Below are 27,268 nucleotides of genomic sequence, written 5' to 3'. Positions count from 1 at the left end.
TGAATTTGATATCTTGAACAATAAAATCCTAAAAAGTTAAGAATAAATACGGAACCTTTAATTCTATTATAATATATTATTAATAAATAAATAGATTATGAAAAGATAATGTAATTATTTGAGAGATCTTTTTTTGTACCTGATAAAAATGTCTCTACTATATTTTCTTGCTTTTATTTGTTACCTTTTTTGCTATGCAAGTTTTTGGATAAATAATACACCAAAAATAGTAGAAATAATAGTTATTAAGCACTCGTATTAATTTTTATTATTAATTAAATTATCCTGTGAGAATAAAAACAATAAAATTATAGAAAAACTTATTTACAGTATCTATCCCAAATTATTGATAATTTTATACAAAAACTGGGATAAAAGTAACTTAGAACTATTTATCTCACTCTTGACAGCAACTATTTAACTATAAAACTGTATAAGCTGCATCCTTCATGTATAGAATTACGTATTTATTATTCTAGTGCTTACTTGTGACTCTATTAGACACTTTAAAGAAGTATGATTGTGCTTCAAGGTCCTTTCCTCTTTGAAAATTGAATTACAAGAAATCTTCAATTTAAATAACCCCAATACCACATCCAAAAAACTCCATAAAAATGTTTTCATATCACTTGTGTGGCTAAAAGACAATGCTAATGAAATATATATGTTGGCAGAAGAACTCAACCACACAAGTCAGATGAAGACATTTCTATGAAATGTCTTGGATGTGTCATTGAAGTTATTTGGATCAAAGATTTCTTGTGGTTCATTGAATTCATCAACTGTTACTGCACGGCTCGCGAACAAGAAATTTCACAGCGGTGCCAAGATCATCAAACATTTCTATGCATTCTTCCAAATCTGTGTCAGTTACCATCCTCACCCATTCGTCTTCATCGTCGAGATACTCGAGTTGGAAAGATCCGATTTGTAATTTGAATCTTGTTGCAACTTCTTCATAGAGCTGGAGACAACCAGCTGCAGGATCAAACTTGAAACGGATAATATTTTCTCCGTAGGCAGCTTTGACAATAATTTTTGATCCCCTACGAACACAAGGTGATTTGGCTTTCAAATGTTTCCGATTCTCAAATTTCGGAGAGCCAGATGAGCTGGGGCGCAAAATTGAGCAAGAGCCACTCGACGAGTCTGTCATGCTTGAAGTAGTGGGATTGTGATGCTCGCCGAGCTTGTCAGCCCCATTCAGATAAGTTTCCATCTCATCGGCAACCAGGGAGTTTGGACTGTGATATGCTACATCACACCTAGAACTTTCCAAAATAGAAACCGGAAAGGGTTCTTGGCGTAATCCACCATCACCCATGGCTATTGGCTTTGAATCTACATCAACAGAAAAAGCTTTGTTTTTCTTCAACTCACCCTTGGAATTAGAGATAAGTATGTCTGAATGCAGAAGCTGGTTAACGGCTAAATTCTCACCTTTGCTACCGGATGCCGGAGATATGGTGACTGCATCTTTTGCTGCAGGATCAGGATATTTTACAGAACATTTCTTCCGGAAGAGAGAACTTTTATGTGCATTAATTTCTTGGTTGCTTGATCCTCCTGACATAAATCCCCCCTTGTAAGGATCAAACTTCAGTCCTCCTTCCACACCCGAGTCGAGCACGGTTTGTATTTTCTTTAACGAGCGATTCACTTTGTTAATCTTGCGCGATGGCCATCTTGCAATTCCGTGTTGCCTGCATATCCTTTTCAGGGTTGTTGGGCAAACTGTTCAAGAAGAATTACTTGTCAATAATAATCATCTTGGTGTTTTTCACAAATATTTATCATCTATCATATAATCCAAAATAATATGCTGATTGAATAAATTAAAGAAATCAGCACGGACAAAGCTGTAGTAGTCTTACCACCAAGGCTTTTAGCCGCATCTTTAAGATTACCGGAGAAGTATTGCTGGAGAACACTCAAGCTAAAATTCTTCTTCACTGGACTTCTCTTTTTCTCAATCTGCTTTCTTGATCCCTCCATTGCCTACAAAGTTGAATCATAAATTATAATAAATAATTTCTCAAATGAAGCAACTGTTAAGATATACCTGGTTATGAGCAGCTTCCGTTTCATTGTTTGTCACGGACATTGGCTGGACCGAATCATGGTCACCATCCGGCGCCATATGAGAGTTTCCCCTAGACATAGAGCAAAAACTCGAGCCTTCTATCCCATGTAATTCAGCATCCGAAACTTTCCTCAAAGTCTGACACTTTCTCTGCATAGTACCTGCTAGATTGTCTAATAAAAGTTGCTGTTCTTCACTTCCATTCATATTGACAGGTAGAAAGAATTCTATTATATAATCATCATCATTGGTATGTATACTCCTTAGCCTGATTGCAACGGCGGCATTCAACTTATATTTTCGCGCATGGTGAACAAGGGGATATTCACTAATATTATAGGCCTTCACATCGGGATAGAAGAATGGACGATTTGATTGAAGAGCTTTCCCAGCTACACCTTGCCCTTCCTCGAGATAATGTTCAACACATGCACGAACAAATCCTCCTACCACAATATCATTTGTATAGCAAGCTGATTCTTCAATGCATAGTACAGTTTTTTCACCGGGAATTTTACGCCCATCTTTAGTCCGTATTCTTGAAGCTTCATCTCCTATCCCCTCACTATAATAACAGGGGATCCATGTCAATGCTAGTGGCAAACTATGCGCACGACACACAGCTCGTAACACATCAATTATCTCTGTTAAAGCTGCTCTTTTGTTATTTGATAGACACTGCACAGAAAATAACCAATCTGAGTAAGAAGTGTTTAAATCCATAGGAAAATACAGCATTGTGAAAGTTCAACTTTGTTTTTGGCCCTTGTCTTCTATTTATTGTTGTTGGGGGCGGTTGGGGGAAGCATGTTCTTTACAGTACCTGGGACATAGTCCTTAAATTAACTAAATGATATTAAAAATATAAATTATTGAAAGAAAAAGAAATAATATATGGATGAAATAACTCCTGAATACAATTATACCAAAAATTATTAAAAAAATATAAAGGTATAATATTTTAGAAATTTATTAAATGGTATGATATTATGTGAAAAGAGAAGATAAAGAAGAAGTGTTAAGTAAATGTTGATTTATATAGAAAACATAAGAAAGAGTAAGTATGAAAAAGACGATGAATTATATTTTATTACTCAATTTGTATCTATTAAAAAGAAATAACATTAATATTAAAATCATACAGTATCTTATTTTTTATATAAAAATAAATAATAAGAGACTATAAAAAGTATAGAGTAACCTAAAAAAATAAATGACATAATAGTTAGAAGAAAAATAAAGAAGAATCTTAAGTTGTAACACTATATAATAATTATAAGAAAGAATGATTATAAAAGAGGATGAATTATGTTTATAGCTAATAAAGAGAAATAATATTAACAGAGAAGACATATAGTATTCTATATAAAAATAGAGAATAGGAGAATATAAAATTATAAAGTAATCTAAAAAAAATAAATGTTATGAAAATGAGAAGAAAAAAAAAAAAAATCCTAAGCTATAATAATAAGGCACATGAGAAGTAGAAATGAAATAGTTAAAAGTAGTTCAATTAGAAACAAAAGAATTAAAAAGTAATTTAAGTCAAATCTTTTTTTTTATGATTAGTTGAGTCACTATCATTTTCTCCATTTTTTCCTAATAAATACAATTACATAGTTACTTGGAACATATATTTAACAAAAATAGTAAAAAAAAGAGATATAAAATTATATAAAATGAATGTTAATTTATATAATGATATAATTAAAAATAAATATAAAATATGAGAATAAATTAAAATTTAACTTAATTTATATCTATTAAAAAAAATTTATTAACATTGAAAGAATATAATAATTTATATAAAATTAAAAAATATAAAATATAAAAAATAACATTTAAAAAATTTTATTCACATTAAAAATATAAAATAATCTATATAAAATTAAAATATAAATAAATTAATATATTACGTATTAAATATAATTCAAAAATATAAATATAGTCCAATAATAAAACTTCTCTTGGTCAAAGAGAAGCCGCGGGTTCCATTCACACCATCCGCCCTTTCCCTTAATCAAAAGAAAATTCTGAATCTTTCTTAAACTCAATAAAAAACTATTTGTTGCATGACAGTTCTAAAATATCGCACGCACTTTGAAATATCAATGCCAGTGGCAAACTATGCGCATGATACACAGCTCGTAACACATAAATTATCTCTGTTAAAGCTGCTCTTTTGTTATTTGATAGACACTGCACAGAAAATAACCAATCTGAGTAAGAAGTTTTTAAATCCATATGAAAACCCATTATTGTGAAAGTTCAACTTTGGGGCGGTTGGGGGAAGCATGTTCTTTACAGTGCCTGGGACATAAGACGTGAAGGCGTAGTAGTCCTTACTTAAATTAACTAAATGATATTAAAAATTATAAATTATTGAAAGAAAAAAAAAATATATGATTGAAATAACTAGTGAATATAATTAAACCAAAAATAAAAAAAAATTGTAAAGATTTAGTATTTTAAGAATTTATTACTTTATACATATGTTTATCAAACTAAAAAAAGAATTGTGCTATCAACTGAATTCTTTAAATATTTGTGCAAAATATTAATAAAAATGGAGGAAAAAAAATAAGTGGCATGATATTATGTGAAAGAGAAGATAAAGAAGAGGTGTTAAGTAAATGTTAATTTATATAGAAAACATAAGAAGGAGTAAGGTTCAGTTTGGATAAACAGCTTAATTAAACTCCTTTTGAAAAATAACTTAAATAATAAATAATTATATTAAAAGTAATTTATAAATAAATTATTTTGTATTTGGGTTTTTAGCTTTAAAAGTGCTTATTTTATAGATTTGTGATAAAAAGTAGTAGTATTATGAGAGAAGTCATTTTTTTAACTTCTCTATAAGTTTCTAAATAGTTTCTTAGAAAACCACAATTTGGTTTTGAAAATTGCACCAGACATTAATACCACTACTTTCTATAAGTCAAAAACTCAAAAAAGTTACTTTTGAAAAACCCTAAACCTTATGTATAAAAGAAGAGGATAAATTATGTTTTATTACTCAATTTATACCCATTAAAGAGAAATAATATTAACATTAAAACCATACAGTATCTTATATAAAAATAAATAGTAAGAGACTATAAAAAGATAGAGTAACCTATATAAAAATAGAGAATAGGAGAATATAAAATTATAGAGTAATCTAAAAAAAATAAATGTCATGAGAGTGAGAAGAAAAATGAAAAAAAAATCCTAAGCTATAATAATAAGACACATAAGAAGTAGAAATAAAATAATTAAAAGTAGTTCAATTAGAAACAAAAGGATTAAAAAGTAATTTAAGTCAAATCTTCTTTATCATGGTTAGTTGAGTCACTGTCATTTTTTTCTTCACTTTCTTCTTAATAAATACAATTACATAGTTACTTACTATATATATATATATTTAGCAAAAGTGGTAGGAAAAAAAAAGATATGAGATTATGTGAGGAGGGATAAAAAAATTATACAAAGTGAATGTTGATTTATATAGTAATATAACAAAAAGTAAATATAAAATGTGAAAATAAATTAGAATTTAACTCAATTTATACCTATTAAAAAGAATTTATTAACATTGAAAGAATATAGTAACTTATATAAAATTAAAGAATAAGAAAATATAAAAAATAATATTTAAAAAATCCTATTAACATTAAAAGCATAGAGTAATCTATATAAAATTAAAACATAAATAAAATTGATATATTATGTATCAAATACAATTCAAATATCCAAATATAGTCCAATAATAAAATTTCTCTTTGCCAAGGAGAAGACGCGAGTTCGATTCCCACTATTCGCCCTTTCCATTATTCAAAAGAAGTTCCATTCCCATTATTCGCCCTTTCCATTATTCAAAAGAAAATTCTGACTCTTTGTTAAACCTAATAAAAAACTATTTGTTGTATGGCGGTTCTGAAAAATCGCACCTCGAGATCCAAAAAAAAAACTATATTAGATGCATGGATCGTACCTCGAGATCCAGAAAAAAATAAACTATATTAGATGCGTGGCACCCTGAGATAAAAAAATTCTTGAACAGTGCAATTACTATCACTATATTAGATGCATGACAGTTCTAAAAAATTCTGTAAAAAGGAAAGATTTTTAGACAACGCAATCATTATCACTATATTAGATGCATGACAGTTCCAAAAAAATGCACCTCGAGATAAAAAAAATCCAAAAGACTCTTTGTAAAAGGAAAGGTTTTTGAATGGCGCAATCACTATCACTATATTAAATGCATGACAATTCCAAAGAGACGCATCTCGAGATAAAAAAAATCCAAGAAACTCTTTGTAAAAAGAAAGGTTTTTGGACAGCATTGAAAGTTTATTCATCAGCGCAATCACTATCACTATATTAGATGTACGACAGTTCCAAATAAACGCACCTCGAGATTAAAAAAAATCCAAAACACTCTTTGGAATAGGAAAGGTTTTTGGACAGTATTGAGAGCTTATTCATCAACGCAATCGATTTCTATGAGAAATTTAAAAAGATTTTTTTGTATAAAAAAATACAAACGTTGGAATACCAACTCTAATAGAATTTGTATATAATATTAACTAAAATAGTTTTAAATAGTTATATTTTTTAATAAAATCAAAGAAACAGAATTTTAGAATATTTTTATTTAATTTTAATAGAATCTTTAAATAAAAATAATTCTATTAAATAAATTTTTTATTTATAACTCATAAATATCTATTTTAGAATCCATTTATTTTATAAGAAAAAATATTTTGAATGGAATACTAAATTAGTGATCCAAAAATAATAATTTTTTTATTTTCAAATTCTATCATCCTTATCTCTTAGTAATACGTATCTTAGGAGAAGTAATAATATATATATATTTAGTATATGGTATATACATGGGATCATTTAAAATTTAATAATATTTTATTAATATAATATTATTATGTTATTAAAAAAATAAATAATAAGCTCTTTTTCTTTGACTTCAGTCTATGCACAATTTTACATACAATACACTGGAAACGGTATTAATTTTTATTATTAATCAGATTATCTTGTGAGGATAAAAACAACAAAATTATATGAAAATTTATTTACAATATCTTTCCCAAATTATTGATGATTTTATATAAAAATTGGGATAAAAGCAAACTAGAGCTATTTATCTTAACTATTTAACTATAAAACTTTATAAGCTATTTAATTTTTATAGAGGAAAGAACCTTGAAGCATGATTATGCTTTTTCAAAGTGTCTATTTTCAGAATGTAGAATAATAGTCATGTATAGAACTATGTATTTAACATTCTAGTGCTTACTTGTAACTATTATCCTACCTTCTGAAAATAGACACTTTGAAGAAGCATGATCATGCTTCAAGGTTCTAAGATTAAACTACAAGAAATCTTTGATCCAAATAATCTTAATGCCACATTCAGAAAATTTCATAGAAACATCTTCATCTGATTGTGTGTCTAAAAGGCAATGCTAATGAAATATGTTGATTGAAGAATTCAGTTGCCACATTGAATTCGTCCGTCAACAATATTTCATTAGTATTGTTTTTTAGCCACACAAGTCGGATGAAGACATTTCTATGGAATATCTTAGATGTGTCATTGGGGTTATTTGGATCAAAGATTTCTTGTACTTCATTGAATTCATCAACTGTTACTGCCACTGCTGCTCAAACAACTAGGCATGTCGCTAACAAGAAATTTCACAGCACGGGTGCCAAGATCATCCAATATTTCTATGCATTCTTCCAAATCTGAGTCATTTACCATCCTCACCCATTCCTCTTCATCGTCGAGATACTTCAGCAGGAATGATCCGATTTGTAATTTGAATCTTGTTGCAACTTGTTCATAGAGCTGGAGACAACCAGCTGCAGGATCAAACTTGAAACGGATCATATCTTCTTTGTAGGCAGCTTTGACAATAATTTTTGATCCCTTATCAACACAAGGTGATTTGGCTTTCAAATGTTTCCGATTCTCAAATTTCCGAGAGCCAGAGTCATTTGACGAGTCTGACATGCTTGAAGTAGCGGGATTGTGATGCTCGCCGAGCTTGTCAGCCCCATTCAGATAATTTTCCATCTCATTGGCAACCAAGGTGTTTGGACTGTGATATGCTATATCACACCTAGAACTTTCCAAAATAGAAACCGGAAAGGGTTCCTGCCGTAATCCACCATCATCCATGCCTATTGGTTTTGAATCTACACCAACAGAAAAAAGCTTTGTTTTTCTTCAACTCACCCTTGGAATTAGATATAAGCATGTCTAAATGCAGAAGCTAAATTCTCACCTTTGCTACCAGATGCCGGAGATACGGTGACTGCATCTTTTGCTGCGGGATCAGGATATTTTCCAGAACATTTCTTCCGGAAGAGAGAACTTTTATGTGCATTAATTTCTTGGTTGCTTGATCCTCCTGGAATAAATCCCCCCTTGAAAGGATCAAACTTCAGTCCTCCTTCCACACCCTGGACTGAGTCAAGCACGGTTTGTATTTTTTTTAACGAACGATTAACTTTATTGATCTTGCGCGATGGCCATCTTGCGATTCCGTGTTGCCTGCATATCCTTTTCAGGGTTGTTGGGCAAACTGTTAAAGAAGAATCACTTGTCAATAATAATCATCTTGGTGTTTTTCACAAATATTTGTCATCTATATATTTTTAGAACCAGAATCTATCATCTAACCCAAAATAATATGCTGATTGAATAAATTAAAAGAAATCTGCAGGGACAAAGCTGTAGTAGTCTTACCACCAAGGCTTTTAGCCGCATCTTTAAGACTACCGGAGAAATATTGCTGGAGAACACTCAAGCTAACATTCTTCTCCACTGTACTTTTCTTTTTCTCAGTCTGCTTTCTTGATCCATCCATTGCCTACAAAGTTGAATCATAAATTATAATAAATGATTTCTCAAATGAAGCAACTGTTAAGATATACCTGGTTATGAGCAGCTTCAGTTTCATTGTTTGTCAAGGACATAGGCTGGACCGAATCATGGTCACCTTCCGGCGCCATATGAGAATTTCCCCTATACATAGAGAAAAAACTCGAGCCTTCTTCCTTTGAAAACTGCACTTGCGAACCTTCTATCCCGTATAATTCATCATCTGAAACTATCCTCAAACTCTGACACATTCTCTGCATAGTATCTGATAGATTGTCTAATAAAAGTTGCTGTTCTTGACTTCCATTCATAATGACAGGTAGAAAGAATTCTATTATGTAATCATCATCATTGGTATGAATACTCCTTAGCCTGACTGCAACGGCAGCATTCAACTTATATTTTCGCGCATGGTGAACAATGGGATATTCACTAATATTATAGGCCTTCACATCGGAATAGAAGAATGGACGATTTGATTGAAGCGCTTTCCCAGCTACACCTTGCCCTTCCTCGAGATAATGTTTAACACATGCACGAACAAATCCTCCTACCACAATATCATTTATATAGCAAGCTGATTCTTCAATGCATAGTACAGTTTTTTCACCGGGAATTTTACACCCATCTTTAATCCGTATTCTTGAAGCTTCATCTCCTATCCCCTCACTATAATAACAGGGGATCCATGTCAATGCCAGTGGCAAACTATGCGCACGACACACAGCTCGTGACACATCAATTATCTCTGTTAAAGCTGCTCTTTTGTTATTTGATAGGCACTGCACAGAAAATAACCAATCTGAGTAAGAAGTTTTTAAATCCATATGAAAATACAGCATTGTGAAAGTTCAACTTTGTTTTTGCCCCTTGTCTTCTATTTATTGTTGTTGGGGCGGTTGGGGGAAGCATGTTCTTAACAGTACCTGGGACATAAGTCGTGGAGGCGTAGTAGTCCTTAAATTAACAAGCTGCAAAAACAAATCAAAAGATTTCCCACTATAAATAGATGTGCATGTATGCGTATATATAGCATTCAAAAGATTACAGCATATGATTTCTATAGTTTCACTTATGGCAAAGTAGAACTAATTTCATATGCAGAGAATTTTTTCTACTTGCCTAACTGCTCCTCAAGACCTCAACTATGGTTACAACAGCATATTGAATGCATAAGATACTTTGTTAGCCAGGGCAGAAATTTCTACATGACAACCTTGGAGTAAAACATCCAAGTCTCTAATGACAATGTGAAAAGAATATGAAACATCAAACAAAAAACACATTTAACATGTTTCCCAAACATTATATAATATTAAGTGAAACAAGCAAATGGGAGTAAAAGAGAAACCAACCTGGAGTGCACTGCTAACAATTTCTAGTTCTTTGTCAAAATCAGGCTTTTCCTTTGTAGTGACAAGTTCTAGTACAGCACAACAAGGTGGTTCAGCGAGCGTATCAATTATGGGAACCGCAATTGATCCACGAACCTCGTGATTAATTGCATGCTCCACCCTCAGGTACTCACTTTTATTGTAGTACCCAACATTGGAGGTCCATTCAGGAATTTGGGACATAAACACACGTCCGGGAAGCCCTGGAAAAGACCCTGGTTTGTCTTCAGCAGAAAAGGTAAATTCCCTCGACACGTCTCGATATCCAGCTAGCATGTGATCTAGCAAATAGGGTTGCTCACTTGTGCTTAAGATGAACTCATTACCATGCTTCATTGGTGCCCAAACTTGTGTCAATATTCCATCACCAACTGATTCCTTAAACAAGCTCATAGCCCTCAGCATTTTCTCATCAAGCGACCAAGCAAATGGTCTAGGCACCAAGCAATTTCCCATGTCAGCAGCACTCAATTCTTGAAGTGATCCATTTATGTTATTCATATCATTTGCATCTTCTGACAACCCAAGTTGGGTCTCCAATTGCTGTAACACAGCCTTCTCATCGAAACCCAAGGAGGTTTCAATAGCATTATAATTTCCACAATCTTTTGTCATAAAGTATGGATCATTGGCCTGTTCCACTAAACTGAATGCATCAGGTGGAGAATACGGCATAGAGGCAAGTGATGAAATTCCATTATCTAAATTATGATCAGTCACAGATGGAATATTACCCCAACCAGCAAGGTTATCGAAGTTCATGAGATCAGGGAGGTTGTCAAGCATCTCCTCTGATACCAGATTTTTTATTCCGTTGTCTATCATGCTTGGTCCATCGAATTGAGCGCCAGGAGGTGTCCAATACCCAATTCCCTCTCCCTCAGAGAAAAACTGATCTTCCATGATTATGTTAGAAAACAAACTTCAAATCAAAATTCAGCTTGTGTTAGAGTTCTTTTGTTGGCAAGTTTCCACTTGAAATTCCTTCCCAGATTACCAGCGTCCGACAAGCCTGAAAAGTTACCACTTCTGCCAAGTCATCGGTAAAGAGTAGGAAATTAAATCAAAACTTAAACTACAAATATTCCCTAAACAAATAGAAAAAATTGGTAAACTGCTATTTTGGTCCCCAACTCTTGGGTTAAATTTTAATTTAGTTTCTAACCTTTTAAACTTCTATTTTATTTTAAAAGGTTTTAAACGGATTCAATTAAATTTGACACATAGTTAATGGAATGATTGATATGGACTTAACAATTTTATTGTTAAGTCATATCTATTTTTTGGTATTAGAATCCGTTTTTGAAATTATTTTGGACTGAAATATGACTAAAACATAACGTTTGAAACTTTAAGGACCAAATTAGAACTTGGCGCCAGATACAGATAATCAGACATACATAAATTTTGAGCCAAGGAAATTTGTACAAGAAAAGTTTTTTAGAAAAGCAAATTAGATTTTAAATTGAAATATATATAATCTGAAAATTTACAGAACACTTTGTTGACCTGATACAAATTGCTCTCTAAAATTTAGTATGCTAACTCAACTTCAACCAACCTCACTATTACAAAACTCATCATTTCTCTCAAAATCATTTTTTCAAAGCTATCAAAATCAATATTCATTAACTATTTTCCACTTTTTTTTTTTTCAAACTATCAAAAGTCTTATTGGAAGTATATATGAGTCACTCAAAATATCCTATATTTAAAATCCACAGACCAACTGTTGAAGAAAGCTAAAAAATCACCATCCAAAACTATTGAAAATTTTCCAAAATAATTTCAATCCTCAAAATTGGCACAAGTTCAACTGCATTAAAGATAAATTTTATACAGAAACTGCTTCAAAATCAAATTTTGGACAGAAACTGCTTCAAAATCATAACAGCAACAATTTAATTGAAAAACAGCGCTCAAGCTAAATGCAACTTCTTAAAAATGGTAAAAATAAGAAAAATCTGAATATTTGGCCCCAAATTCCAAATGACCATGGCAAATGTATCAAAACTAGTACAGCACATAAAGAACCAAATGCACTCAGAATGGCGCAACTGCTGAATTGCACTTGATGTGAGATATCAATGCAAAGTCCCACATTTAAACTCAGAAAAGCTTCAAACTTTACAATCAAAATCCAGAATTCACCAACCCCACAAACAGGCCAAAAGAAAAACCTAGAACATACGAAAATAAACAACTAATTAAGAAAATTCCCAAAACACACAAGAAAACTGTGAATAAACAACAATCTATCTCTCTGTCTATCTATTTTAGTAAAGGGAATGAGACTGAGGATTGAGAAAACGGTGTAAGAAGATTGCTTCTATATAAAGGAAGAGGAACCAGAAGAGAGACAAAAAGCTGGTGTAAGCCGAGTTAAGCTAAGGTAAGCCTACTACGTAAACTCTAGACAGCCTCAAACTTCAGTTTCTGGGTTCAGCTAAAACTCTTCGAAGTTGTAGTTCCCTTTTTCTTCCTTATTTTAAGTATAATTTACATTATTAAATTATTTGATGATCTAATATACAAGTTCCAACGATTGAATTTTTTTCTCTGCATACGAATGCAATTATTTTATAATAGTGGTTTACAAAATTTCATATCTCTATCCGTTGCGGAATACATGCGAACACATATATAGCATAAACAGCTATGATTTGTAGCGGTTTAATTATCATCTGCGACAAATTGTAGAGGTTTATGATCAAGTGTTAAGCCAATGACGACGGTAATCAGACTGGCATTGGGAGGTGGCGTCAAAGTTAAAATCATGGTTAATATGATAAAATTGGATAAAAAAAATTGACTAATTATTTATTAATTAAAAAATAATTAATTAATATTAAAGATAAAAAATTTATTTTTATCCAATACTTTAAGATAATATAAGTGTATATTATTATAATTTAAGAATAAATTCATTTTGATTAAAAAAAACCAATTATAATTCAAGAGTCAAATTAAATAGAATTACACTGAATTATTTGGCCTTTATATAAAAGTTTATGTTTATAACATAAAAGTTCGTGTTATAATTTATAAACATAAAGTTCATAATATTAACATGAATTCATATTATAAACTCAAAGTTCATGTTCTAAACATAAAGTTAGTTTAACATAAAGTTCATTTTAAAATCTATTATAAAATGAGAGAAAGAAAATAAAGGAGAAATGAGTTCTTGATTTTTTTTTGGAAGATACCTATGTTCTAACAAAACTTAATTATTTATAAATCTCTAATTATTAAAAATGTGAGATTCATAAGTTTTTCTATTAAGATATATAAGTTGTCTTAAGTTTTCAATAGTTAAAAACCTATGAATGATTCATTTTAATTCAAATTTATATGTTTTCAAAAAAATTAGTAAAAACTAAAAAACCTATTATTTGTTTTCATATTTAATTATATAATATCAATATACATAATTTATTTAAGGAGTGATTAAATTAAATAATAATAAAAATATGATACTAAAATAACATAATAAAATTAAACTCATGATATTTGTATGGTTACTTAGACATGCTATAGGAATTAACAGGAAAAAAAAAATAACAATCAAAATGATTCTTAAGACTCTTTCTGAACTGTGTCAAAAAAAAATAGAGACAAAAATTATTTAGAATGAGAAGTAAAGATAAATACATATAAAAAAAAAGTCTAAAAAAAAAATTTTTTTCTTTTGTCACTCCAAAAGTTAGGACACAAAACTTAATCAAGAGAAAGAAATTTTTGTTAACTTTTCTTTTTATTTTGTTCTCATAAAAATGACAAATTTTCAAATTTTAGTGATAGAAAGAGATCATCCGGTTAAAATCAAAATTCACAAATTAAAAAATATAACATCTAAATTATCAATTTGAATAAAAAATTAAATCAATTTTTCTTTTCTTAAACAAAAAGGAAGAGAGAGTTGAAATTTAAAATTTGTCACTTTTATGAAAACAACACAAAAAAAAAAAAAGTTAACTAAAATTTCTTTCTTTTGATTGAGTTTTTCGTCCTATTTTGGAGTGGCAATTTTTTTTCTATTTTCGAGACTTTTTTTTATGTATTTATCTCTACGTTTCTTATTCTAAGCCTATGAAGCACAGATTAGTAATTGCCATAGCATGTCTAATTAAACATACAAATATCATGAGTTCAATTTTATTATGTTATTTTAGTATCATATTTATATTATTATTTAATTAAATCATTTTTTAAATATAATTATGTATAATATTAATATGATATTATATAATTAAATATAAAAACAAATAATAGGTTTTTAACTTTTTTTTTTATGAAAACATATAAATTCGAATTATAACATGAATATTCATAGGTTTTTAACTATTAAAAACTTAAGACAACTTATATACCTTAATAGAAAAACTTATGAATCTCATAAAGATTTATAGATAATTAAGTTTTGCTAGAACATAGATATCTTTAAAAAAAAAAGAAGAATAATCAAGAACTCATTTCTCATTTATTTTCTTTCCCTCATTTTATAATTGATTTTAAAAAACTAAAAATCAATCTGGGCTACGTAAGTCTTGTGTTTGTGGTAAGGTTGTAATCTTGGAAAACGGATACCAGCAAGGAGAAGATTTACATTCTTGTCTTCTTTCTCTTATTTTATTCGATTTTTGTCAGATATTTTTTTTAATTATTATATATTTTATGTATATCCTTGTATAGCTAAGTTTTTAAATTAGTAGGTGATCAAATAAAATATTTATTCAAATAAAACTGCAATTTATTATTATTATTATCAATTTAAGTAAATATTATATTTGTCAATTTTGATATTTGCAAAAACTCAATAATATTTATATTTTTAAGGAACGAAGATATAAGGGAGAGAGTTGGAGTAGCACTCATTGTGAAAAAGATGGTTGAATTGCGTCTCAGGTGGTTTGGACATGTGAGAAGAAGACCGACAGAACACCCAATTAAGGGGGTGGATGAGATAGAAGATGGACAAGGGGTGAAAGGAAGAGGAAGACCTAAAAAGACCATCCATGAAGTGGTCAAACGAGATCTACATATAAACGGTCTCTCTGTAGACATGATACATGACCGAACACAATGGCGTCGTTTGATTTATGTAGCCGACCCTACCTAGTGGGACAAGATTTTGTTGTTTTTATCTTTTTACATATATGTGAGTTAATTTTAATATAAACTTTTTTGTATAATTACAAATTAATTAAATTCATGCATTTATATGTCTTTTTAAATAATGATTGTGAAAAATAATTATTTTTACTAATATAATAATATATGATTAGTTATTTATAAATCTTTTACACTAAAAAGAATACAAGAGATTACTCGAATTAGATTGAATTATAGACGTTCGAAAGTAAGTCACTTATTTTTTACAAATCACTCAATTTTATTTTATAAAGTAAGGAGACAAAATGCTTTAATATGTTGAACGTACTACAAAGCTATCGTGAAATTAGTAGTTAAGTGGTAAATTTAGACAAATTTTATGTATTTTTCAACAATAACACTCCTATAAAAATTATAGAAAGGCTGGCTGAAATTGTACAGATCGATAATGTTAGAAGTCAAGACAAACATTTTGGATTTTTGTCAGTGGTCCAGAGGTCCAAAAGGTTACATTTGGATATATCAAGGACAAAAAAGTGATTAAGAAGCTGCAACATTGAAAAATATCACCACTCTTCAATAATGGAAAGGAAGTTCTAGTTAAAGAAGTTGCCTGAATGTCTCTTTTTAGATCAGTCTTAAAAGTCTCGACTCAAGATAGAGAATTATAAAAGAGTTTCTTATGAATCTAATAATCCCCTTTGATAATGCCATAAAAAAAAATTTAGATTACATGGATATTGAATCCAACTCAGCACATTCAATATATTTTCCGATTTTTTAGTAACACCTATCCCCCTAACATTACAAACTATCACAATTTCATGACTCACCAACCACATACATGTATATATTACATAAACACCTTGTATTACTAAGCATCTTTATCTTTTATTGTGAATGCATATATCATTTGATTCATGAACTCCTAGTTGTCCACCTACTAGCTTTATTTAAAGCAATCTACTCCCATGGTCGGAAACCATTTGTCCTCCTTGTATACCACTTTCATATGTTGAAAAATGTGGATAAATTCTTTGTTTTGTTTCTCAAGAATCATAATTACCAGCTAATGTTATTTTTTCCTTCAATTCATTTAACAATATTTTTGTAATTAACTATCATAGTAACTTATTTGGCTATGACACCATCTTTTTCTAACAATAATTGAATTGCATCTTCCAAAGTATAACCTCGTCAATCATGTTTGTTCTTGTAACATCACCCTTAAAGTGCTTTATCTCTCCCCAGTTACTAGTCAAATAATCTTCAACTACGAAACAATTTAAACTCTGGTTGTCTCTATTTATACTTTTAGTTGTTTTAAGTTTTACTAGACTTTAATCGATGAAATTCATAGAGTTGTCCTACAGTTTTGTGGGGTTAAAAGAGAATGGAAAGAAGAATGCACTAGGTTAGTTGAGAGATAATCAGTAGACCAAAAGTTCAAGGTGAATTGAACTTTAATTTAAAAGTGTTTAATTTGACACTCTTAAAAAACAGGACTAGAGATTGTAAACTAAGTTGCACTCTCTTACTTTGAAGTATGCCAAATTCTAGGTTTCTAAAGACTGACATTGGAATAAATTCCTCACAAGATTAGAGGAGTTTGCTAGAAGGTAAGAAGACAATCAAGTCAAGTCAAAACATACAAGACTCTTGGCTCAAACAATTTAACCCCATCAAAAATTATTGTCGCAAAGCCCAAATCAACAACTTATCTAGGTTTCGGTCTTAATTATAGCAGACAGATAATGAAAACACAAAACAATTCAACTTTTTAATCACAATTTGACACAAGCTATTCTTTAGATTCCAGACTCTCGGACGAAGAAGACATACTTACCAGATCAAGAGAGTAGAACTCGCAGTACTCAATCTTTTCGGCATATTCATTGGCTTATCAGTTCTTCTATCTCCCATTAGAGCAATTACCACCAGAACAGTATGGACAAATGCCTTTGTACTCTTTAATTTGGTAACTGAGACGTCAGCTAAATAAAAAAAATTCTATGAAAAATTTACAGTGTTAACCCGAAGTACCCAAATATAATCAATCAAAATAAATAATCTCTGCGAAGAACTTCGAAGAGCCAGACAGACAAAAAAGAATATAACGGTAAATTCAGAACTTACTAGTCTTCGAGAAGAAGCTGCACCTATGGAAGTAGCTCGTTTGACTGTCACCCATGGAAATGAGCTCGTTTCGCCATTAATGCATTTGAAGAAAAAGACTGATTAGTATCTGTATTTTGATGATGGATAAACTCATGTGTTTTGTAATTGTTAAAAAATATCGTCTTGTAAAAATTTTCATTTTGATCTTCTTCTTGTTCTCGTTTAGATCATTTATATTCAATTGCATTAATTGAATAAAATAACCTATCCTTAAAAAAATAAAGCAATTTAAGAACATTAAATTATTTATTTATTTAGAGTTTAAGAATAAAAATTTTCTATGAAAAATCATGCAAAATAAAATCGGAAGAATTAGTTACTCACTTGTTGGTCTCATGTCCTGAATCAATTGTTGGTGCATGAAGATCAGCTGAATTTCTAGTGGGAGATGTAGCTGAACTTCCAATGAGAGACGCTTTTGAGGAAATTTAGAAATGGTAGAATAATATCTAAGAAGAACACAGAAACGGAGACAGGAATAGAGCAGCACACCTAGTTTGGAGCTATGGATAGCTCCAAACATGCTGGTCTTCGAGAAGAAGTGGTTGTCACCCATAGAAATAGCTCGTTTCGCCAAGTATGCATTCCAAGAAAAAGTTCGATTAATCCTTTGACGACGGGTAAGCTATCTATTTTATAGTTATATTAGAAAATATCATCTTATAAAATTTTCCATTTTAACCTTGTTATTATTTTCTTTTGGATCACTTATATTCAATTGCTTTAATGGAATAAAATAATTTATATTTAGAAAAAAATATTATGCACATTAAATTATTTAGTTATTTAGAACTTCGTTGATATATGCTAATATTATATAATTAAATTCATAGCATTATTTTTTTATGTGAATTAACTCTAATTCATTTATTTTTCTCAAGGTTCGGAAAACCGGACCGGTCATCAAACTGCTCTAGCTACTGGTTCACTGGTTTACTAGTCCAACCAGTCTAACCAGTGGTTCAACCGGAAAAACTGTTTTAAAATAAAATAATAAATAAATTATAAATAAACATCCTAAAATATAATTATAGTATAATATTATAGTATAATATAAATATTAAAATAGTTTTCAAATTTAAAAAACTACATTTAATGTCATCAATCAAATTCATATAATCTTATTAATATACAAACTCAAGTTAAATTGTATAAAGAAATATCAAATATTAAATGTCAACCTAAAGAGTTATCAATCATCAAAACCTCAAGATGTCTTCTGAGGCATCAATGTCTCCTCATCCAGCCCCTCCAATTTTTTCAGCTAAAGCCATAACAAAAGGAATGGTACGAGAAAATGAGGTAGTTAATAGATCATCAAATGAGAAGCTTTTTGTTATTGCAAAGTGAAGATGAACATGCCAATGTAGAAGAATAAGTACACAGCTAAATTCCTATGCTGAATAAGAAGAATAAGTACACAACCAAATTGATAGAATCATAAAACTAAAATGAATAATAGATAAATTAATTAATGGTTTTTGATTCCTCTGACTCTGAGGATGCAATGTAGTTTCTCTTTCATTCCATGAAGTTAAGAAGGAATAACATTCTGATCACTAAACAACTAGACTAGAATGTTCCATTAGCAAGAAAACATAGATAGAAACAGAATAAGATTACCCCAGATAACAAAATCAGTTTTTTTCATCAACTTTGTGTGGAATCAAAAGAGAATCATGCAGAAGTATACAAGTTACACACCAGAAATAGTGAAAAGCAGCATAAGCAGTTTGAAGTAGGAGGAATTTTCAAATTCAAAAAGAATGAAAACCAGATAACCCCAATCATAAACACCATTATCAAATTAAATAAAAAATCAACCAAAAATAACCTTGCAAATGAATAAAACATATATGAAATTAAAAACAGCCACAGCAATGAATCCTAACAATTCTGCCTACACAATGAACATTAACAGAAATTTGAGCAGAAATTGAGCAACAAATTTTTGCCTACACAATTCTGCCTACACAATGAACAGCCACACAATTCTGCCTACACAATTCTGCCTACACTATGAACAGCCACACAATTCTGCCTACACAATGAACATTAACAAATTTCAGCTTATTTAGCAAAGGAATGAACAGAAATTGAGCAACAAATTACAGCTTATTTACAAAACAGAGTAACAAATTTGAGCAGAGGAACGAACAGAAATTGAGCAACAAATTACAGATTATTTACAAAACAGATTATTTATTTCTCATGCTATTGAGCAGAGGAACGAAGAAGGAAGAAGATGAGCAGAGGAAGTTCACAGAGGAAGTTCACAGATACTCGAAGTTCACATAGGAAGTTCACAGAAAATTAAACAGAAATCTAAGTTCAGTAGTTCACAGAGGAAGTTCAGAGTATCAATTTCATGTTTCTTATACTAGAGAAGATGAGCAGAGGCGAAGAACAAAGAAGATGAGCAGAGGACGAGTCACTCACCTGGCGTCGATGGAGGGCTACTGGTGTTGACTGTTGAGGACCGCGCGACGATGAAGACGATGCGAGCTACTGCCTGCTGGTGTTCAGAAGATGAAGACGATGGAGATGGAGGGCTACTGGGCAGGGAACCAGGCGACGATGGAGGGTTACTGGGGCTGAGGACCAGGCGACGGCGGTGGCTGACGACCCGAGAGCGCGGCGACGAAGGAGGGCGACTGGGCGGCTAGGGTTCACGGCGGCTAGGGTTCACTGATTCACTCACTGTGAGATGAATCATGAATGAATGCGTGAATGGGGGTCGAGGGGGAAGGGGGGATGGGGTGCTCCGTGCTCCATGAGCGGGTCGGGTCGGGTGAGTTTTTTATTTTTTTAATTTTTACAATAAAACGACGTCGTTTAGCAGAACCGGCCGATCACCGGTTCGGTCTAACCGGCCAATTTTTTGCCGGTTTTCCGATTTTTCAGCAGTTCTTTCTGGCGCGGTTTTAAGAAGGGGATCGCACCGTTTGCATCACCGGTTTTCAAAACCTTGATTTTTCTTTCTAAAATTAATGCTTATTTTAAAGCAATTACTTTTACTCATACGCTCCTGTACATTATATATACGGTGAATTACTTTAAATTTTGAATTATTATGTTTTTTTGTGTTGGTATTTAAATTTATTGATTCAACTTATTGTATTGATTGGTGAATTATTTTGTTTTTTTTATACATTACTTCTTTGATTAAAAAAAAAAACTACTTACAAAGAAACTAAGCTGCTATGCTGTCTAATCTTTTATATGCATATGCAGCTACTAAAGCAAATTCCATTTTTTTTAGTGCAAGATGGAAGGTGTAACTGTGTAAGTATGCTCACCACAACAATAATAATGATTCATCATCACTAATCCTCATATGGCATTTAATTCTTTTTATCATCGCAAATTAATAAGTTCGTATAGTTTATTTTACATTATTATATTTACTATTGTATGTTGATATTTCGATTACATATAGCATTTAATTTGAATCTAAACTTAAGTTGCTTATACATAATGAGTAGTACTTATTCTTTAGTTTGTATATCTATTAAGAAAAACTATTGCATAGAGAAGGAGTGATGTTTTACTCGTCATTGATTTGTACTTATAGGTGTGATGTTATTAGGTGTTGTTTCTTTGCATGAGTCTGTTTTTTCATGCTTTATTTCTTTGTTCTGTTTTGGAGGGTTTGATGTATTTTGTGCTGTTTTTTTTTTTTTTTTTTCTATATCTGCTTCACTAGTTGATTGCCTTAGTGAATTTAAACTATTAAAAAAAGAAAAAAAAAAAAAAAAAAAAGGTGTTCCTCTCAAATGTGCTCTGTATTATCAATTATTATATTTTTTTTAAGTATTTAGTATTGGAGCTTGTTGGCTCATAATAAGATTGTAGTAAAAAAGTTATATATAATATTTTTATTTTATATCAATTTTAGATTTATAAGTTTTTTACTTTATAAAAAGGAGTGATAATAAGTAGAAATAGTATCATTTATATAAGTACTCAAAATAAAAAAATTAAGTTAGAAGTATAATTTAGACTTTAAAATAAGTTAAACAATATTTATACATAATTGTACAATTAAATAATTTAATATTTAATTTTTAATATATATATATAATATTTTTACTAAAAAATGAGTACTAATAGTACAAAAATATCTAATACAAGGAGTACACATAATACTAAAAATTTATAATAATGAAAACTCAAAAGTATTAAAAATATTAAAAAAAAAGCAAAATCCAAAGTAAATGGAATTGATAAGTATCTATTTATATGGATTGCACGTGCTAATCAAGTAAATCGAATCCAATTGATTCGACTTATCATTCCAAATGCATGTAAATTGAAGTTACCTAATTCTATCTACATAGAGAGTCTCTATGTATCAATTAGATTTAGTACTATGGCTAATTTAAATTCAATAAATTAGATTTATATAAAATTATAAATGAAGACATACATGTAGTAACGTTATTTGATTTAAAATTTTCACGTAATATTATTCTGTATTTGGTTTATGCATGTGTTTTATCCTATATATAATGTACATTCAGTTTCTTTCGTACTTGATGTCTCATGTCTCCTTAGTTCTTTACAAATTATGCAGGCCATTTCTTCCTGAGGAGGGAGGATGATAAGTTTCTTGAGAGAGTTTAGGCTGTCGTGGAAGAAGAGGGGCGTGGAACTTTGGCTGCAGTGAAAACAGTTGCTGCTAAAGATGCAATAGCAACTGCTTAAGAATTTAGGGACTAAATCTCTAAAATAATTTCTAAAATTTGTGTTGTGTATTAATTTGATTTTTAAAATTCTAATTGTAATAATTTAGACATCTAAATTAAATTTTGGACTATATAGATGTCTTTGGCCCAATTTCACACATAAGTCAGTAATTAAAAAACACAAATAAAATTGATATATTACGTATCAAATACAATTCAAATATGCAAATATAGTCCAATGATAAAATTTTTTTTTGCCAAAGAGAAGACGCGGGTTTATTCCCACTATTCGCCCTTTCCATTATTCAAAAGAAAATTTTGACTCTTTGTTAAACATAATAAAAAACTATTTGTTGCATGGCGGTTTAAAAAAATTGCACCTCGAGATCCAACAAAAAAAATAAACTATATTAGATGCATGGACCGTACCTTGAGATCCAGAAAAAAAAAATAAACTATATTAGATGCGTGGCAACCCGAAATAAAAAAATCCTTGAACAGTGTAATCATTATCACTATATTAGATGTATGACAGTTCCAAAAAACTCTTTGTAAAAGGAAAAGATTTTGGACAATGCAATCACTATCACTATATTAGATGCATGATAGTTCCAAAGAAACGCACCAAGGAAAGGTTTTTGAACAGCGCAATCACTATCACTGTATTAGATGCATGACAGTTCCAAAGAAACGCACATCGAGATAAAAAAAATCCAAAAAACTCTTTGTAAAAGGAAATGTTTTTGGACAGCATTGAAAGCTTATTCATCAACGCAATCAATTTCTACGAGAAATTTAAAAAAGATTGTATAAAAAAATATAAACGTTAAAATACTCTAAATTAGTTGGATTCTATTCTCTAATAGAATATAGAATTTGTATATAATGTTAACTAAAATAGTTTCAAATAGTTATATCTTTTAATAAAATCAAAGAAACAGAATTTTAGAATTATTTTTATTTAATTTTAATAGAATCTTTAAATAAAAATAATTCTATTAAATAAAAATTTTTACTTATAACTCATATAAATATCTATTTTGAAATCTATTTATTTTATAAAAAAAAATATTTTGAATAGAATACTAAATTGGTGATCCAAAAATAATAAATTTTTAAATTTCAAATCCTGTCATTCCTATCTCTTACTAATACGTAGGAGAAATAATAAGGGATCAATTGAAATCAATTCAAATCGGATATATATAGTATTTTAAGAATTTATTACTTCATACATATGTTTATCAAACTAAAAAAAAAAATTGTGGCTATCAACTGAATTTTTTAAATATTTGTGCAAAATATTAGTAAAAACGGAGAAAAAAATAAGTGGCATAATATTATGTGAAAGAGAAGATAAAGAATAAATGTCAAGTAAATGTTGATTTATATAAAAAATATAAGGAGTAATTAAGTATGAAAGAAGAGGATGAATTATGTTTTATTACTCAATTTATACCTATTAAAGAGAAATAATATTAACATTAAAACCATATCGTATCTTATATAAAAATAAATAGTAAGAGACTATAAAAAACAGAGTGAAAAGAAAAATGAAGAAGAATCCTAAATTGTAACACTATGTAATAACCATAAAAAAGAGTGAGTATAAAAAGAGGATGAATTATGTTTATTGCTAATAAAGAGAAATAATATAACATTGAAGACATACAGTATCCTATATAAAAGTAGAGAAGAAGAGAATATGAAATTATAGAGTAATCTAAAGAAAAATAAATGTCATGAGAGAAATGAAAAAAAAAACCTAAGCTATAATAATAAGGTACATGAGAAGTAGAAATAAAATAGTTAAAAGTAATTCAATTAAAATCAAAAGGATTAAAAAGTAATTTAAGTCAAGTCTTCTTTTTCATGGTTGGTTGAGTCACTATCATTTTCTTCCTAATAAATACAATTACATAGTCACTTACTACGTATATTTAGTGAAAGTGGTAGGAAAAAAAGAGATATAAGATTATGTGAGAAGGGATAAAAAAATTATATAAAATGAATGTTGATTTATATAGTGATATAACAAAAAGTAAATATAAAATGTGAGAATAAATTAGAATTTAACTCAATTTATACCTATTAAAAAGAATTTATTAACATTGAAAGGATATAGAAACTTATATAAAATTAAAGAATAAGAAAATATGAAAAATAATATTTAAAGAATTCTATTAAGGGATAAGTACGATTTTGGTCCCTCACGTTGAGGGTCAAAATCGAAATCGTCCATTGTGTATATTTTGATTTAAAATCATTCTTAACGTGTTTTTTTGTATTAAAATCGTCCTTTTTAGAAAAAAATTTAATTTTATTCCTAAAATACCCCTACTTTAATAATAAAAAAATTAAGATATTTATTAAAAAAAAAGAAAAGAACACGTTTTGGGGGAGGGGGAGAGGAAACGCGTTTTTGGGGGGTGGGGGCCGAAAGAAAATGCGAAGGGGGAGGGGAGGGAGAGGGGGAAGGGGAAGAGGGGAGGGGACGGCGCCGGCGAAGCTTGGAACTGCCGTCGCCGTCGCCGGAAGAAAGAAGAAAGGAGAGGGGTTGTGACGGGAAGCAGAGAAGAGGGGAAAGAAAGGGATCAGAGAAGCGGGGTGGGTGGGGACTGGGGAGAGAAAGAAAGAAAGGGGGGAGCCGAGAAAGGGGGTGGGGGAGGGTGGAGGGGGGAGAGAAGGGGGACGCACCGCCGCCGCGCCGCCGCCCACCGCTTCTTCTTCTTGCCGCCACCGCACCGCCTTCTTCTTCTTCTTCTTTCCGCCGCCGCACCGCCGCCCGTTTCTTCTTCTTCTTCTTCTTACCGCCGACCCACCGCCGCACCGCCGCCCGCCGCTTCTTCTTATTCTGTGAATTCTGTGAATTTCTGGATTTCTTCTTCTTTTGTTGTGGAATATTATTGTTGCTGATTTGTTGTTTTGTTGCTTTTCTGCTTCTGCTTGTGTTAAATTTGTGCTTGAATTTGTTGATTTTTTGTTTCTGTGTGGAGGTGGAGGTGGAGGTGGAGGTGGGGGTGGGGGTGAAGGAAGGAAAGACGGGGAGGGGGAGGGGACGGGTGGGGACGCGGGGTGTGGGGAAGGGGGAGGGGACGGGTGGGGATGCTGGGTGAGGGGAAGGGGGAGGCGTGGAGGGGGAGGGGACGCGGGGTGGGGGGAAGGGGACGGGGGATGGGGGGAAGGGGGAGGCAGTGAGGGGGAGGGGGAAGGGGAAAGCGGGGAGGGGGACAGCGGCGGTGTTGGTGGTGGTGGAGTGGCAGTGGGTGTTGATGATGATGATGTTGATTTTATTGATGTCATTTTTCTTGGTGGTGGAGGTAAAGGTGGTGGTGGTGGTGGGAGTAAAGGTGCTGATGGTGATGGAGGTAAAGGTGATGATGGTAGTGGAGGGCTTTTTTGTCCAAAAAAATTTAAAATGACGATTTTAATACAAAAAAATACGTTAAAGATGATTTTAAATCAAAATATACACGAAGGACGATTTCGATTCTGACCCTTAACGTGAGGGACCAAAATTGTACTTATCCCTTCTATTAACATTAAAATCATAGAGTAATCTATATAAAATTAAAACACAAAAAAAATTGATATATTACATATCAAATACAATTTAAAAATGCGAATTAGTCCAATGATAAAATTTTTCTTTGTCAAGGAGATCCAAAAAATAAAAAATAAACTATATTAAATGCATCACAGTTCTAAAGAAACGCACCTCGAGATAAAAAAAAATCTAAAAAATTATGAAAAAAAGGAAAGATTTTTGAATAAACATTCAAAGCTTAATCATCAACGCAATCTCTGTCACTATATTAGATGCATGGTAGTTCCAAAGAAACGCATCTCGAGATAAAAAAAATTCCAAAGAAATAGAATTTTTAAAATTATTTTTATTTAATTTTAATAAAATTTTTAAATAAAAATAATTCTATTAAATAAAAATTTTTACTTATAATCAAAGAAACGCATATAAAAAAAGGTCACAAAAGAAATATAAAAAAAAAACCAAAGAACTATTTGTAAAAGAAAGATTTTTGGACAGAGTAATCACTATCACTATATTAGATGCATGGCAATTCCAAAGAAACGTATACCGAAATAAAAAAATTTAAAAAATCCAAAAAACTCTTTGTAAAAGGAAAGATTTTTGGACAGCGCAATCCTATCACTATATTAGATGTATGGCAGTTTTAAAGAAATGCATCTCGAAATAAAAAAAAATCAAAAAAACTCTTTGTAAAAAAGGAAAGATTTTTGGATAGCATTGAAAGCTTATTTATAAGCGCAATCACTATGACTGTATTAGATGCGTGGTAATTCTAAAGAAACGCATCTTGAGATCTAAAAAAAATAAACTATATTAGATGCATGACAGTTCCAAAAAAAGTACGAAATGCATATAAAAAATCCAAAAAACTCTTTGTAAAGAGAAAAGTTTTTGGACAGGGTAATCACTATCACTATATTAGATGCATGACAGTTCCAAAGAAACGCATCTCGAAATAAAAAAATTCAAAAAATCCAAAAAGCTCTTTGTAAAAGGAAAGGTTTTTTGGATAGCACAATCATTATCACTATATTAGATGCATAGTAGTTACAAAGAAAATGCATCTCAAAATAAAAAAAAATTCAAAAAACTCTGTGAAAAAAAAAAGGTTTTTAGACAGCGCAATCACTATCACTATATTAGATGCATGGTAATTTCAAAGAAACGCATTTCGAAATAAAAAAAATTCAAAAATTCCAAAAAGTTCTTTGTAAAAGGAAAGGTTTTTGGACAGCACAATCACTATCACTATATAAGATGCATGGTAGTTCCAAAGAAAACGCATCTCAAAATAAAAAAAAATTCAAAAAACTCTTTGTAAAAGAAAAGGTTTTTGGACAGCATTGAAAGCTTATTCATCGG

The 27,268-nt window shown here is 30.7% G+C and overlaps 2 protein-coding genes across 4 annotated transcripts; both read right to left on the bottom strand.

Annotated features, from left to right (window-relative positions):
- Positions 1–234: 234 nt before the first annotated feature.
- LOC107632301 (protein NLP9) lies at positions 235–2,826 on the bottom strand. Its single transcript, XM_088508711.1, has 4 exons — positions 2,063–2,826; positions 1,875–1,998; positions 1,441–1,734; positions 235–1,341 (listed from the first exon to the last, which is right to left on the bottom strand). Exons 1-4 carry the CDS (start codon positions 2,819–2,821, stop codon positions 779–781), a joined length of 1,740 nt encoding a protein of 579 aa, XP_088364837.1. The 5' UTR covers positions 2,822–2,826; the 3' UTR covers positions 235–778.
- A 4,357-nt stretch (positions 2,827–7,183) lies between these two features.
- Positions 7,184–18,811, bottom strand: LOC110269345 (protein NLP9). 3 transcript variants are annotated; one of them, XM_088508708.1, is made up of 9 exons: positions 17,627–18,811; positions 17,337–17,484; positions 11,110–11,387; positions 10,337–11,016; positions 9,908–9,952; positions 9,035–9,763; positions 8,847–8,970; positions 8,383–8,682; positions 7,184–8,293 (listed from the first exon to the last, which is right to left on the bottom strand). In XM_088508708.1, exons 3-9 carry the CDS (start codon positions 11,276–11,278, stop codon positions 7,734–7,736), a joined length of 2,607 nt encoding a protein of 868 aa, XP_088364834.1. In that variant the 5' UTR covers positions 11,279–11,387; positions 17,337–17,484; positions 17,627–18,811; the 3' UTR covers positions 7,184–7,733. The 3 variants fall into 3 exon arrangements, with proteins under 3 accessions (XP_088364834.1, XP_088364833.1, XP_088364835.1); XM_088508707.1 differs by having other exon boundaries at positions 7,185–8,293; positions 10,337–11,387; XM_088508709.1 differs by lacking the exons at positions 17,337–17,484; positions 17,627–18,811 and having other exon boundaries at positions 7,185–8,293; positions 10,337–11,008; positions 11,110–11,250.
- Between the last annotated feature and the right edge of the window lie 8,457 nt (positions 18,812–27,268).

Source organism: Arachis ipaensis, chromosome B3, assembly GCF_059453495.1.
Source record: "Arachis ipaensis isolate K30076 ecotype BB chromosome B3, ASM5945349v1, whole genome shotgun sequence".
In the NCBI taxonomy this organism is placed as follows: Eukaryota; Viridiplantae; Streptophyta; class Magnoliopsida; order Fabales; family Fabaceae; genus Arachis; species Arachis ipaensis.
This window is presented reverse-complemented; position numbering and strand designations above follow the sequence as displayed.

Coding starts and splice junctions, on each gene's coding strand:
- LOC110269345 (XM_088508707.1), bottom strand. CDS start 11,278: ATGGAAGATCAGTTTTTCTCTGAGGGAGAGGGAATTGGGTATTGGACA. Junction 9,953..10,336: donor TTGTTAGCAGTGCACTCCAG/GTTGGTTTCTCT, acceptor TTGTTTTTGCAG/CTTGTTAATTTAAGGACTAC. Junction 8,683..8,846: donor TGCGGCTAAAAGCCTTGGTG/GTAAGACTACTA, acceptor CTTCTTTAACAG/TTTGCCCAACAACCCTGAAA.
- LOC107632301 (XM_088508711.1), bottom strand. CDS start 2,821: ATGCTGTATTTTCCTATGGATTTAAACACTTCTTACTCAGATTGGTTA. Junction 1,999..2,062: donor CGGAAGCTGCTCATAACCAG/GTATATCTTAAC, acceptor TCAACTTTGTAG/GCAATGGAGGGATCAAGAAA. Junction 1,735..1,874: donor TGCGGCTAAAAGCCTTGGTG/GTAAGACTACTA, acceptor CTTCTTGAACAG/TTTGCCCAACAACCCTGAAA.